Source organism: Amblyraja radiata, chromosome 12 (genome assembly GCF_010909765.2).
Source record: "Amblyraja radiata isolate CabotCenter1 chromosome 12, sAmbRad1.1.pri, whole genome shotgun sequence".
Taxonomy (NCBI): Eukaryota; Metazoa; Chordata; class Chondrichthyes; order Rajiformes; family Rajidae; genus Amblyraja; species Amblyraja radiata.
In genome coordinates, this window is record NC_045967.1 from 24885075 (window position 1) to 24901645 (window position 16571).

Here is a 16571-nt window from a genome sequence, read left to right on the forward strand (position 1 = left end):
ATCTAAAAGATAAGATGAAATGCAACCAATCGGATTTACAGAGGACTTTCAAAAATGGTTCCACAACAGAGATTAACAGCCAGCAGAGAATGACATTCTGGGGGGAGGGAGGTGACACACAGTATGCACTGATTTTTGGACCACAACTGTTCACAATCTGTTAACATTTTAGGTTTGGTGGTGATATGAAATTGTGGGGCTATGTATAGTAACTATGAAAATGCATAAATAGTTTAAGTGGACAAACACAGGATAAGTGAGTTGGCAATGTGGTAAGAAGGAGGTTGGGGGTGGGGGGTGGGGGGTTCTCCACATTAGAGGAACTGGAAAAATATAATTTCCTTTAAATGGTGAGAGATTGAGAAGTATTGATATTCCAAAGGGTCCTGGGAGTCCTTGTATACAAGTAATTAAAAGCTAACATCAAGGTGCATCAAACAAGAAGGCAAACTTTACTTTGACTTTTACCACCACAAGATTTTAAGAAGGAGATTAACAATGTCTTCCCACAATTATATAGATCACGAGTAAGTAATGTGTACAATTTTGGTCCTCTTGCCTAAAAGAATATATAGTTATAGTGCAGAGAGGATTCACCAGTCTGGAAACTGAGATGGCACATCCATCATACAAGCAGAGATTAAGTGCACTAAATCTCCATTCTCCAGATTTGAGAAAAAGTGTAACCTCATCAAAACATTAAAAAAATATTCTTATTTAGGCAAAATATTTCTCCTGGTTGAGGATTCCAGTTCATAGTCTCAAGATGAAGGGAAGTTAGAATTGATATGAGGAAATTGTGTTGCATCAGATCCAAGCAGATCAGACCATATATAGATCAAACTCAAGTACGATAGAGCTGAGGGGAAGGTACATAGATCTTTGGAATTCTTTACTCTAGAAGGCCAGGTAAACCAAGTCATTAACTGCATTCAAAAGTGAGACTGGTGGATTTCTGGATATTAGAATCAAGGCATATGGAGACAGGGTAGATATATCAGCCTTTAATCCTGTTGAATGGGGAAGCAGCTGGAGGGGCCAAATAGGCTAGCTCTCTGGCTACATTTAATATTCTTGCACAGAATATTCTGTACTTTATTTGGACAGAAATGGAATCTAAGGAGTGGTTTCTCCATTGGCATTAACAGATAGTAGCTTTCTTTTAGAGATTTTAAAAAAGAGATGGCAATCAGGGAGCAAATAAATGAACAGTATATTAGCAACGTATTCAAATATATGGTGTAAATGCAGTTTAACATGAAATACAATATAGTCTGAATAATCCCTAGTGTCTCTTTTGAATTGATCTTCATGACAAGAAGAAAGAATCACACAGCATGGTGACTAAAGGGCCTGTTCCACTAACGTGACTTTTCAGCGACTGTATTCGGCCTTCAAGCTCGAGGGCACTCCCCATGAAAAACCTCGACCGTCAGCGATGAAACCGCGAGCCGGATCGACCGTCTGCACACACACACACACACAGACGGCTGGCACAGTTATGGTATGTCCTTTAGAGAGCGCGGAGAGGGGGGGGGGGAGAAGGGGAGAGAGGGGGAGAGAAGGGGAGAGAAGGAGGGGGGGGGGTAGGAGTGGGGACACTTTTAAGAAGCCAGACAACTTTTAATAAAGTTTAGCGGGCATTTAACATTACCGGTCGGTTTACTTACCTTTTTTTTCTCAACAAGCTTTACCTTCGACTACCCTCGATTACCTTTGATTGCCTTCGATTACCTACGAATAACATGCCGACCTACTACGACCTACCTCGACTAAACCTACGAGTAAAAAAATAGCGATTTTTTCCATGGCGACCTTTTTTTTGCTCGCGGGCATTTTCCAGCATGTTGAAAAATACGCCGCGACCTAGCTGAGGCCTCAAGTACGCGGGGACTACTCTCGAGCGTGAAGGAGAGTTACAAAGACCTCCTAGCACCTCGTGTCGACCATTTGCGAGTATGAGTCGAGGGTAAACTCTTCCAAACTCGCCAATTAGGTCGCCGCAGTGGGACAGGCCCTTAATCTGTAATTAAGTTTACACTCCTGCCACATGTTGGAATTTACTCCAACTTTGCAACTATTTAAATTCAAAATCTGACAATTAAATGACAACTAATTTACTGTAACATTTCAGTTCAGTATGTTTCACCTTCAGGTGCCAGTCATTAAACTATGAAACAAATGGCTTTTAATGAAACTGCACAAGACAAAATTCAAATCCCCACTGATTTACTGCTAAATTGGATGTTTCTGGAACTGAACTGGGCAGTCGACATCAACCCAGTTCATTAACATGGAGGGAGACACAAAACACGGAGTAACTCAGTGGGACGGGCAGCAGCTCTGGAGAGAAGGAATGGGTGACGTTTCGGGTCGAGACCCTTCTTCAGACTCAACCAGAAACGTCACCCATTCCTTCTCTCCAGAGATGCTTCATGTCCCACTGAGTTACTCCAGCAATTTGTGTCTACATTCGATTGAAACCAGCATCTGCAGTTCTTTCCTACATATTAACGTGGAGAAGGGATATGGCTTTAAATGATTATTTTTAATTAAATGCAAATTGATTAATCTTCATTACATTCTGAGATAAAGAACAAATTGATTGTGATAGTATTTTATGCCTGAATGAAGCAAATATATTTATATATTCTCCCTGTGGGAATTCAGCAGGCATAATTACAAAGTTACATAAAAATAACACATTTCTGCAGATGTGCAACAATAAGGTAACTTTTACATGGTATATATTAGACCATCATTGTTCCACAATTCAATTTGTAATAAGATAAATGGTTTGGAACTAAAGACGACAGACTGGAACAGAGATTATGATGGCCATCATTAACATAATGTTTGCAGAAAGCACATATTAGCATGGCATGACATGTTAGCATGGCATCGGCTCCTTTCATCCCAAGGTTGAGTTCTTCATTAGGATGGAGAGTGACATTGTTAATTCAGAAACAATGGTTCTGAACTTAAAGAAAGGTAACTTTGAGGGTATGAGACGTGAATTGGCCAAGATTGACTGGCAATTAATTCTAAAAGGGTTGACGGTGGATATGCAATGGAAGACATTTAAAGACTGCATGGATGAACTACAAAAATTGTTCATCCCAGTTTGGCAAAGGAATAAATCAGGGAAGGTAGTGCATCCGTGGATAACAAGGGAAATCAGGGATAGTATCAAAGCGAAGGATGATGCGTACAAATTAGCCAGAAAAAGCAGCATACCGGAGGACTGGGAGAAATTCAGAGACCAGCAGAGGAGGACAAAGGGCTTAATTAGGAAAGGAAAAATAGATTATGAAAGAAAACTGGCAGGGAACATAAAAACTGACTGCAAAAGTTTTTATAGATATGTGAAAAGAAAGAGATTAGTTAAAACAAATGTAGGTCCCTTGCAGTCAGAAACAGGTGAGTTGATCATGGGGAACAAGGATATGGCGGATCAATTGAATAACTAATTTGGTTCCGTCTTCACTAAGGAAGACATAAATAATCTGCCGGAAATAGCAGGGGACCGCGGGTCAAAGGAGTTGGAGGAATTGAGTGAAATCCAGGTTAGCCGGGAAGTGGTGTTGGGTAAATTAAATGGATTAAAGGCCGATAAATCCCCAAGGCCAGATAGGCTGCATCCCAGAGTACTTAAGGAAGTAGCTCCAGAAATAGTGGATGCATTAGTAATAATCTTTCAAAACTCTTTAGATTCTGGAGTAGCTCCTGAGGATTGGCGGGTAGCAAACGTAACCCCACTTTTTAAGAAGGGAGGGAGAGAGAAAACGGGGAATTACAGACCAGTTAGTCTAACATCGGTAGTGGGGAAACTGCTAGAGTCAGTTATTAAAGATGGGATAGCAGCACATTTGGAAAGCGGTGAAATCATTGGACAAAGTCAGCATGGATTTACAAAAGGTAAATCATGTCTGACGAATCTTATAGAATTTTTCGAGGATGTAACTAGTAGCGTGGATAGGGGAGAACCAGTGGATGTGGTGTATCTGGACTTCCAGAAGGCTTTCGACAAGGTCCCACATAAGAGATTAGTTTACAAACTTAAAGCACACGGCATTGGGGGTTCAGTATTGATGTGGATAGAGAACTGGCTGGCAAACAGGAAGCAAAGAGTAGGAGTAAACAGGTCCTTTTCACAATGGCAGGCAGTGACTAGTGGGGTACCGCAAGGCTCAGTGCTGGGACCCCAGCTATTTACAATATATATTAATGATCTGGATGAGGGAATTGAAGGCAATATCTCCAAGTTTGCGGATAACACTAAGCTGGGGGGCAGTGTTAGCTGTGAGGAGGATGCTAGGAGACTGCAAGGTGACTTGGATAGGCTGGGTGAGTGGGCAAATGTTTGGCAGATGCAGTATAATGTGGATAAATGTGAGGTTATCCATTTTGGTGGCAAAAACAGGAAAGCAGACTATTATCTAAATGGTGGCCGACTAGGAAAAGGGGAGATGCAGCGAGACCTGGGTGTCATGGTACACCAGTCATTGAAAGTGGGCATGCAGGTGCAGCAGGCAGTGAAGAAAGCGAATGGTATGTTAGCTTTCATAGCAAAAGGATTTGAGTATAGGAGCAGGGAGGTTCTACTGCAGTTGTACAGGGTCTTGGTGAGACCACACCTGGAGTATTGCGTACAGTTTTGGTCTCCAAATCTGAGGAAGGACATTATTGCCATAGAGGGAGTGCAGAGAAGGTTCACCCGACTGATTCCTGGGATGTCAGGACTGTCTTATGAAGAAAGACTGGATAGACTTGGTTTATACTCTCTAGAATTTAGGAGATTGAGAGGGGATCTTGTAGAAACTTATAAAATTCTTAAGGGGTTGGACAGGCTAGATGCAGGAAGATTGCTCCCGATGTTGGGGAAGTCCAGGACAAGGGGTCACAGCTTAAGGATAAGGGGGAAATCCTTTAAAACCGAGATGAGAAGAACTTTTTTCACACAGAGAGTGGTGAATCTCTGGAACTCCCTGCCACAGAGGGTAGTCGAGGCCAGTTCATTGGCTATATTTAAGAGGGAGTTAGATGTGGCCCTTGTGGCTAAGGGGATCAGAGGGTATGGAGAGAAGGCAGGTACGGGATACTGAGTTGGATGATCAGCCATGATCATGTTGAATGGCGGTGCAGGCTCGAGGGGCCGAATGGCCTACTCCTGCACCTAGTTTCTATGTTTCTATGTTTCTAAGATGAGCTAGATGCCTTTTACTCCTGCTTTGAACAGGCCAACAAAGTTCCACTTAGACACATTTCTCATCTCCTGCTGGCTTTGTCCTACACATCTCAGTTGCAGAAGACAAATTTGCTATCATAAGGAAAAAATTTCAGAAAATGGCCAGCCAAGACAAATTTTGAAATCCTGCGCCAATCAACTGGCCATAGTCTGCCATCATCAACCTCTCAATTCAAGTCTATTTTTCCCATCTACTTCAAGGCAACCTCCATAATTCTAATCCTGAAGAAAAATAAAGTGATCTACCACAATGACCACTGCCCTGCAGCTCCAATATCGATCATCAAGAGAATATTAATGGCACATATCTGCACCAAATGTCCAGACAATCCAGATCCTGTATAAATTGTAAACAAAATAAATAGGTCTACAGAGAACGCCATCTCTCTTGCACTACATTCAGCTCTGGGTCACAATGACAGTAAGAACACCTATGTCAGGATGTTTTTCATCGACAACAGCTACACTATAATACTGAATAAGCTCATCACTAAACTTCTGGACCTTGGCGTTGGGGCCTCCATCTGCAACTGGCTTCTGGACATCTTGACCAGTTGATCTCAGTTGGTTAGAATTGGTCCTAACATTTCCCTCCACATTGACCCTCAACACTGGTACTTGTCAGGGTTATGTGCTCTACTCCCTGTACTCTATGGCCAAGTACAACTCAACTCAATTGTTAAGTTTATTAACCGTCTTTAACATCAGAAAGACGAAAGAGTCACTATTCCCTTCTCCCTCTTGTATCTTCTTGAAACTTAAAAACAGCTTCTTCCACATTGATATTGACTCCTGATCCAAATGACTTTTTTCACAAACCCTTTGCAGATATGCTGCCATGTACACTTGTTCTTAACTGTACCTCATTTGGTTATTCTGTTATTGCACGCCAATATTTTTTGCACTACTTTGGATTGCACTGCAATCTTGCAGCATTCTGTTGATTTGCTCTTGTCATAACATTTATTGTAATTATCATTTATTGTAAACTAGAAACGGAAAGACTGTATGCAAACTGTTTACTCTGTGAACTTCATGTGACCAAGAAATGTCATTGCTCCCTGGTGTATATGACAATAAACTAATCAGAATCTGAATGAAGAACTCAAACTTACTTTACATGACTGATGATTGTAGATTTTTTTTTGCTACATAGCACTTTATGCTTCAGTAATGCCAAAAACACATTGAATAAAACATAATAATAATGATCTGTAAAATAAATCTTAGCAGAGCAGAAATACCTGCTTTTAGGCCATGTCACAGAATTAATTCATAATGTAATCCAAATGTTACTTACAGTCGTCTTCCATCTCCCTACACTTGGCCCATAGCCTTCTATGCCTAATTGATTCAAGTGCTCATCGAGGCACTTCTTAAATGCTGTAAGTGAACCACCTTCAACCATTCTCTCAGACCATACACTGCAGAAACTCAGCACTCTCTATGAAGCAGGTCCCCCTCATACCCCTCTAAATCATGTCCACCTTACTCTACACCAAGAGACAATGGACAATAGGTGCAGGAGGCCATTTGGACCTTCGAGCCAACAATGCCATTCAATGTGATCATGGCTGATCATCCCCAATCAGTACCCCATTCCTGCCTTCTCCCCATATCCCTTGACTCCGCTATTTTAAGAGCTTTATCTAACACTCTCATGAAAGCATCCAGGGAACTGGCCTCCACCGCCCTCCGAGGCAGAGAATTCCACAGACTCACAACTCTCTGTGGGAAAATGTATTTCCTCATCTCTGTTCAAAATGGCTTACCCTTTATTCTTAAACTGTGGCCCCTGGCTCTGGACTCCCCCAACATCGGGAACATGTTTCCTGCCTCTGGCGTGTCCAAACCCTTAATAATCTTACATGTTTCAATAAAATCCCTTCATCCTTCTAAATTCCAGAGTACACAAGCTCAGCCGCTCCATTCTATCAACATATGACAGTCCCGCCATCCCGGGAATTAACCTTGTGAACCTAAGCTGCACTCCCTAAATAGCAAGAATGTCCTTCCTCCAATTTGGAGAACAAAACTGCACACAATACTCCCGGTGTGCTCACTAGGGCCCTGTACAGCTGCAGAAGGACTTCTTTGCTCCTATACTCAACTCCTCTTGTTATGAAGGCCAACATGCCATTCGCTTTCTTCACTGCCTGCTGTACCTGCATGCTTACTCTCAGTGAGTGATGAACAAGGACCCCCAGATCCTGTTGCACTTCCCCTTTTCCCCAACTTGACACCATTTAGATAATAATCTGCATTCGTGTTTTTGCCACCAAAGTGGATAACCTCACATTTATCCACATTAAACTGCATCTGCCATGCATCTGCCCACTCTCATAGAAACATAGAAAATAGGTGCAGGAGGAGGCCATTCGGCCCTTCGAGCTAGCACCGCCATTCATTGTGATCATCGCTGATTGTCCCCAATCAATAACCCGTGCCTGCCTTCTCCCCATATCCCTTAATTCCACTAGCCCCTAGAGCTCTATCTAACTCTCTCTTAAATCCATCCAATGATTTGGCCTCCACTGCCCTCTGTGGCAGGGAATTTCACAAATTCACAACTCTCTAGGTGAAAATGTTTTTTCTCACCTCAGTCTTGAATGGCCTCCCCTTTATTCTAAGACTGTGGCCCCTGGTTCTGGACTTGCCCAACATTGGGAACATTTTTCCTGCATCTAGCTTGTCCAGTCCTTTAATAATTTTAAATGTTTCTATACATTATCCCCTCATCCTTCTAAACTCCAGTCTAGTCTTTTCAATCTTTCCTCATATGACAGTCCTCAAATTAGGAGACCAAAACTGTACACAAAACTCCAGATGTGGTCTTACCAGAGCCCTATACAACTGCAGAAGAACCTCACTACTCCTATACTGAAATCCTTTTGTTATGAAGGCCAACATTCCATTAGCTTTCTTCACTGCCTGCTGTACCTGCACGCCAACTTTAAGTGACCGGTGTACAAGACCCCCATGTCTCGCTGTACCTCCACCTTACCTAACCTAACCCCATTGAGATAATAATCTGCCCCCTTGTTTTTGCCACCAAAGTGGATAACCTCACATTTATCTATATTATACTGCATCTGCCACCTAACTCAACCTGTCCAGGTCACCCTGCGACCTCCTAACATCCTCTTCACAGTTCACACTGCCACCCAGCTTTGTGTCATCCGCAAACTTGCTAGTGTTGCTCCTAATTCCCTCTTCCAAATCATTAATATATATGGTAAACAGTTGCGGCCCCAACACCGAGCCTTGCGGCACTCCACTCGCCACTGCCTGCCATTCTGAAAAGAACCCGTTCACTCCTACTCTTTGTTTCCTGTCTGCCAACCAGTTTTCTACCCATGTCAGCACCCTAACCCCAATACCATGTGCTCTAATTTTGCCCACTAATCTCCTATGTGGGACCTTATAAGGCTTTCTGAAAGACCAGGTACACCTCATCCACTGGCTGTCCCTTGTCCATTTTCCTAGTTACATCCTCAAAAAATTACAGAAGATTAGTCTAGCATGATTTCCCCTTCTTAAATCCATGCTGACCCAAACCGATCCTGTTACTGCTATCCAATTGTGCCGCTATTTCATATTTTATACTTGACTCCAGCATCTTCCACACCACCGATGTCAGGCTAACTGGTCTATAATTCCCTGTTTTCTCTCTCCCGCCTTTCTTAAAAAGTGGGATGACATTAGCTACCCTCCAATCCACAGGAACTGATCCTGAATCTATAGAACATTGGAAAATGATCACCAATGCATCCACAATTTCTAGAGCCACTTCCTTAAGTACCCTGGGTTGCAGACCATCAGGCCCTGGGGATTGATCAGCGTTCAGTCCCATCAGTCTACCCGGCACCATTTCCTGCCTAATATGAATTTCCTTCAGTTCCTCCATCACCCTAGATCCTCTGCCCACATACATCAGGGAGATTGTTTGTGTCCTCCTTAGTGAAGACGGATCCAAAGTACCTGTTCAACTCGTCTGTCATTTCCTTGTTGCCCATAATAAATTCGCCCTTTTCAGTCTTCAAAGGTCCAATTTTGGTCTTAACTAATTTTTTCCTCTTCACATGGCTAAAGATGCTTTTACTATCCTCCTTTATATTCTTGTCTAGCTTACCATCGTAACTCATCATTTCTCCCCATATTGCCTTTTTAGTTATCTTCTGTTGTTGTTTAAAAGTTACCCAATACTCTGCCTTCCGCTCATCTTTGCTATGTCATACTTGTTCTCTTTTATTTTTATACTTTCCCTGACTGTCCTTGTCAGCCATGGCCAACCCTTACTCCCCTTGGAATCTTTCTTCCTCTTTGGAATGAACTGATCCTGCACCTTCTGTCCTCTAGTTTTATCTACTGATTTGGAGAAAGGTTTCCTGCTGTCTACATTACCTATACCCATCATAATTTTATATACCTCAATCATATCCACCCTTAACCTCCTCTGTTCTAAAAACCTAACCTCCTGTTCATCCTCATAACTGAACTGCTCCTTCCCAGGTAACATGGTATCCAGCACCATGGTATCCTTCCTATACCCCAATGACCAGAACTTCATGCAGTACTTTATATATTTCATATGAATTCTGAATTAGTAAGCCTGAATAACCTGTTTTCAATTTTACAAACATTTGACATCTTGATCCTATACTGAATTAATAATATAAAGCTACTGCTTTATTAGTTTCATGACATTTATGCCCAAAAACATTTATAATTGGTAAAATTGGTGTATTGATCGTTCAGTGAAATAAAACAGCAATAAAATAACTTTAAAAACTTCTACAAAGATTTTATTGCTGAATTGAGAAGCATTTTCTCACCTTTCAAATGTGCTGCTGGGAAAATTAAATCTATTTTTCACAACCTTGAACAAGTATTTCAGGGTACTTATAGAAAAATAGCATTCTTCGTATAAGTTGCAACTATAGATCTAAATCTTAACATATATGTTTGATAACCTGAGAGTAAAGCTTAATAAGAACAGGGAAATATGGAGCAAGGAAAAATAGTTGAAAAGTAGATTTTGAATAATGGAACATTTGAACAATATATTTTAAACAATAGAACATATAAATCTGTAGGAAAACCAGATTACCATCTGAGAAAGGAAAGCTTAAATGTAGATTTTCCAAAAGTACATGCAGATTTAATTAATATACCAGCCTAAACTGATTATTGGTGTCTTCTATCATAAGTTTTTTTGAATTATGTATCCCACATCTTCTCTACTTAGACCTTTAAAATTGTGGCCTCATCCCCTAAATTATCATTATGGTGCAATGGAGTTTACCATAAGAATTGCTATAATAAATCATTAGCAACAGGATATAGCACTGAAACAATTTGATGGGGACAAAATGTGTTTTCAATCTTACTGATTAATATTTTTATGATGAAGACATGCCTTGATCTGGGTTTCAGATTTATAGCTGCAGCTTAACCAAAGAACAAAGAGAGAGATAAGTACAGTCTGCTAACATCTATTGATGACTTTACCACATGGTAAATTCCAGTCTTCATATGTACTAAAGTCACAAATCCTATATCTGGCTTCCATAGCTGCACAGTGCAGTGTGGAGTATAGTGATTGTCAAATACGGCCTAGCACTGTCTGCAGGCCATTTCCAGAGGTACCGAATGGAGGGCAGGGATATAGTACAAACCTAGTCCCTGCTTTATACCCACTACAACTGAGACATCAGTCCCCCCAATCATTTAAATGTGGCTGTCAATCTAGTAGAAAGAGTTATGGGCCTGTCCCACTTAGGCGATTTATCAGGCGACTGTCAAGGGGGGGAGAAGGAGTGGAGACAATTTTTAAGAAGCCAGAGATACACGGCTGTGAAGCTCAGCGGACATTTAACATTACCGGTCGGTTATCCTTGGTTCTGAAAACTACTGCTTATGTTTTTTTTCCCAATGAGCCAATGAAATTCACCGGTCAGCACCGGCTACAACCTATGAGAACCTTCAACCTCCTGGCAACCCACTAGGACCTCCTGGCGACATGTTGAAAAATTTGCGGCGACCATAATGAGGCCGCGACTAGTTCCCAGAATGCGGGAACTCCTCACGACCATGAAGGCGACTCCTCGGCAACCACCTTTAGTCGACTGCATAGTCTCCTGCAGTCGCCTAAAAAGTCGCCTAAGTGGGACAGGCCCATTAGTGCAGCTCAGTTGTTTCTCAATATAATTTTAATCATCATTAATAATATTATTGAATTTACATACATTGAAATTTTTAAATGTATTTTGATTGTATATGTTTTGACAACCACTGAATGATTCTGATTATCCAGTTGCAAATTTTCCTGGATTTGCGATATTCCTAGTAGGAGTCAATTTTAATCATAAACCCATGAATAAATATCCCATGCTTCTATCCATTACATCCCACTGGCAAATTATTTTACAGACTTCTCAACCAACTAGGACAGCCACAGTAGTGAGGCTTGCAGGACATTAGCAGGGAAAGTGTGACCATGAGTCACACGAGGAAAGTGCTGCATTGGTGGGGTGCAAATGCAAGGTACAGCTGGGCTGAGCACTGTCCTGCAGCCCAATGAAACAGAATCAGCATTGTGAGAGGAAAAGGAACAGCGCTGGTTCTAGGTTATAATCATTCTTCAATAACTAATCACAGCAAAATAGCCAACCAACTCTGGGGCTAAACATGAAATAAATGCTAATTGGTAAAAATACACGAGGGTTAACAGAATTTGTAGAATGAGTCACTGCTATAGGAAAAAGGAAATGCCAGCAAGAGGAATAGGCAAGGAATTTACTCCTAACGTCCAGAAAAAAAAATCAATTTGATTGAAATGCATGGGATTATGTGAGAACAACATTAGCTTTATTAAACTGGTGTAGAATATAATCGTGGCACTTTGTTACATCAAAATTTCTTTGATCAATGTATTTAGTAGGTTAGTAGGAGATAAAGAACGTCATCATTTAGAGATTTGTGAATCTTTTGAATTAATTATCTCAGACCGCTGAGGAGACTGTGATTGAATACATTCAGAGCTAAAAGAGCTAGATATTTGGAACTCAGGGGAGTCAAGAGCTGAGAAGCAGATATGAAAGCAGAGTTGAAGTCAAGGTGAACCTGCCATGATTACCATGAATGATAAAATAGGCTTGAGAGGCCATACGGCCCACTGATGCTCCAATGTTATCATGTCCTTCAGTTACCTGCACAATTCCTGTGTAAAATTTTGTTTAAAATGGTTAATGATCAATAAGATGTCTACTTACAGAATATGAACCAACTGCTTATGTGAGTAGAAATAAACTATCTTTAGAATATTTAGCACAAAGCAGGTTTGATTAATAAATGGACATTATATTCTCAGTGTGGTGCTTGGAAGACTTGGTGTTTGGAATTCACTTTTACTAGTTTGATTTATGGTTATGATAGACTGGTGTTAGGAATATAGTAAATCAAGTGGATTCTAAACCGAGAAGTCGGATGAAGAATTCTGTTTTCACATTTTGTCAATCATTTGTTTCAACAAGATAGTCTGTGATCAGTCCAGATTTATAATGTGGCAAGATTTGATGTACCTGTAGATTATGCAATTTTCTTAAGAAAGACAGAGAGTGAAAATAATTGCTTGTCTCTGCTCAAAACCTCCCAATCCATCTGCTGCTGCATGGTATTACAACAAAAGATCTGAATAGGACAGTGAAAACATATCAGAAGCTCAAAATGCAGCAATAGATATGGGGTGGAAAAATATGAGTATTGTCACGCTTAGTACAATGTTAAATGTTGATGGAATAAATAAAGGGGAAGAAATCCACTTTTCAGCGTGACATAACTATATTGCCAATGGTTTCAGGGGAAACCACCAATTTCTGGTCATTTCTGCTTCAGAATACAGAAATGAGTGGGACCAATATTATCATCAATAAATTACCTTTGTTCATATCAATTAATTGTTTCTTCTTTTGCTGTCTTTCCAACTTCTCTCTCTCTGCTTTCTCCTTAGCCAACTTTGCTCTCTTGATCTTTTCTTCTGTTTCCCTCTTCTTAATGTTTTCCTTCAATGCTTCCTTTTTATAAAGAACAAAACAGAACTCTATATTATTTTTATATATAGATGGGAATGACAACAACAAAATTATTGATTCATCTAACAAATAGGGATGGTCATAAATAATAATGCATGCTCAGTAGTGAATTTAGCAATGCATTCTCTTAGATTCAATAGTGTTTTATTGTCATATGTCCAAGACAGACCAATGAAAATCCTACTTGCAGCAGTACAACATAATATGTAAACATAGTATTCTGTAAAAAATGTGATAAATGGGAAATATATATATATACACATACATACGGATAGAAGCAAGCAATCAAACAATAATAGAGCAAAAAGACAAAACCAATGGTCCCTTAGGAAGGGAGGCTTTTATATCAGGCAAGCACTTGAATGTGCCTCCAGCATTTTGTAGTTTTAAAGTTACCTGTTACACTTGAAGTTAGTACATTACAAATGTGCTGTTTAACCACACTTGATATTCCTCATAAAAGACTCACCATGATGAACAGGTCAGTCTCCATATGATAGAATAGAACATCCTGTACCTAATCTAACAGGTCTTAAGCCAAAGTGTTTACCCAAACTAAATTATTCATACAAATTCACCTCCCCCTGCCATCAATCATGTGTTTAAATTAATTCAGTATGAAACTTACACTCAGCCAGCCTCAACTGATTCAAATACTAATATATTTTATATGTATCATTTGAAAATGCAGTCAAAGTAAACTATTGCAAACCTATGATGTGCAGATATGATGTGCAGATTTGCGACCAATGAAACCTGTGTTTGTAGTATAAATAAGCCTTCAAATCAGCTGCAGGGAAACACGAACAAACCCCCACACCCAAATTTTGAAGTGCTATTAAAAAGAAACTTACACTCCAAGGCAACTGAAAGCAACTACTTAAGATGTATTGAGAAGATGCATCAAATCAGATTAAGGTGTTATCACACAATACTATTCAGTGTAAAAGAATGTCGGAATAAGGGAGGACAATTCATTAACAACCAGTGGAAATGAAAAGGTGTTGACATATAAAATACATACTTCAGAACAGTGTACACCAAAAGGTGTCGGAACACATTTGCATTAAATAAAATTAGCTTCATACAATTCATCAATATTTAGTTGCCTTCATTTTATTTCCACATAGTAACACCTTAACCTTTGTCCAAAACCTCAAGCAAAATTTAGCATATGAAAAGTATGAAAGTATTTTGCTTGAGGTTTTGTTAGAGCGCGGGGAATGCTGTTCGACGCAGACTTGGTGAGCCGAAGAGACTGTTTCCACGCTGTATATCTAAACTAAACTAAAAAAGTGGGAATGTTCCCGGCCCCTCTATTCACGTTAATGTGGGAAAGAGAAAAAAGTACCAGATAAGTGAATGATGACATTAAAGTGGTGATGCTCAAGAAAGAACATAAATGGTGTGATATGTCGCATATCCATGGCAAGCAAGATACGAGGCAAAATCATGGTGCAGTGTCTGTTAAAATCTGCTAACAGCAATTTAGAAAAACGCAAACTGGTTTTTGTAAAGAATTTCAGTGCTCAAACTTAATGTTTAATCTATGAGATATAATAGAACAATACGTAGAATGGCTCTGGCAAAAATACCTAGACTTCATAAGCTTTGACGTGGCTTTTGACAGCAATCACAGGACCGCCCATGATGCATTCTGCAAGGAAATTGAATCCTCTCCATGTAAACAATATTATCAAAAGCTTTGTCCAACTTTATGTACTGTGTTGATCACAGTGAACTCAATTTTGAAATCAAAACAGGACTATATTGGAATATAAGTAATTCTCTTCAGTATTGGTGTCAATTGGGGAATGCGTGCCCCAACAGGAGACATGCCAAAAGGAATTTGTGTATTCTTTTAAGATCTTTGGCTTTGCAGAACTCACTTTCCCATCACACACCCAACATCACTTACAAGCATAAATAAAACCACACAATACAGTCAGCCAGTGGTTGAAAGACCTATTAGTAACAAGAAGTGTTGGAAGAGCTTTGTCTCTGCCCCAAACACCAAGGTGTAATGGCAGTAAATCATCTTCACCTTTGAGCTTGTCAAATAAACCTGGAAGTGTACAACAAAACATTGTTTGCTTTATCAAGTTCTTCAAGGTCGCTATGCCTCAAAAATAAGAAGCTGTTTAGAAGTAGGGCTTTCTCAATCTTTTGTATGCTGAAGTACTATTTGTACAGACAACCTTTCAATTCCTGTATAATACATAGACTATAGAACAGTACAGCACGCAAACAGTTCCACAACGTGCATGCCGAACATGATGCTAAGTAAAACTAATCTCTTTTGCCTGCATATGATCCATATTCCTACATTCCAAGCACACCCATTAGCCTATCAAAAAGCTTCTTAATTGCCACTATCATATCTAACTCCACCACCGTCCCTGGCATTGTGTTCTAGGCTCCCGCCAAAACGTTTTTTTTTTGTAAAATAAAACTTGCTCCTGGGAAGCAGGAGAAACTTTTTCCTGGGAAAAACTGGCTCCATTTCGACCCAGGGAAAAATATTCTGACTATCCATTCTATCGATGTCACACGACATTTTAAAAACCTGTATCGGATCTCCCCTCAGCCTCCGACGCTGAAATGGGATGACCAGAACCATACATAATAAGGTCATACTGTAAGTGATAGGTGCAGAATTGGGCCTTCAGACCATTAAGTCTACTCCGCCATTCAATCATGGCTAATTTATCTCTCTCTCACTCCTAATCCCATTCTCCTGCCTTCTCCCCATAACCTGACACCCATACTAATCAAGAATCTATCTATCTCTGCCTTAAAAATGTCCATTGACTTGGCCTCCACAGCCTTCTGTGTCAAAGAATTCCACAGATTCACCATCCTCTGACTAAAGAAATTCCTCCTCATCTCCTTCCTAAAGGAATGTCTTTTAATTCTGAGACTATGACCTCTAGTCCTACACTCTCCCACTAGTGGAAACATCCTCCCCATATCCACTCTATTCAAGCCATTCATTATCCTGTAAGTCTCAATGAGGACCCCCCTCATCCTTCTAAACTCCAGCGAGTACCGGCCCAGTGCCGTCAAACGACCATCATATGTTAACCCACTTATTCCTGGAATCATTCTTGTAAACTTCCCCTGGACCCTCCCCAGAGCCAGAACATCCTTCCTCTGATATAGTGACCATAATTGCTCACAATACTCCAAATACGGCCTGACCAGAGCCATATATAGCCTCAGCATTACAT

The 16571-nt window shown here is 40.3% G+C and overlaps 1 protein-coding gene across 4 annotated transcripts in view; it reads right to left on the reverse strand.

Annotated features, from left to right (window-relative positions):
* Positions 1-16571, reverse strand: part of diaph2 (diaphanous related formin 2) — a 624067-nt gene that overhangs the window by 113506 nt on the left and 493990 nt on the right. For all 4 annotated transcript variants that reach the window (XM_033030391.1, XM_033030390.1, XM_033030392.1 and 1 more), the window contains one exon: positions 13188-13323. In XM_033030391.1, the coding sequence (XP_032886282.1) occupies positions 13188-13323 (136 nt within the window). The remainder of the gene's footprint in view (positions 1-13187; positions 13324-16571) is intronic.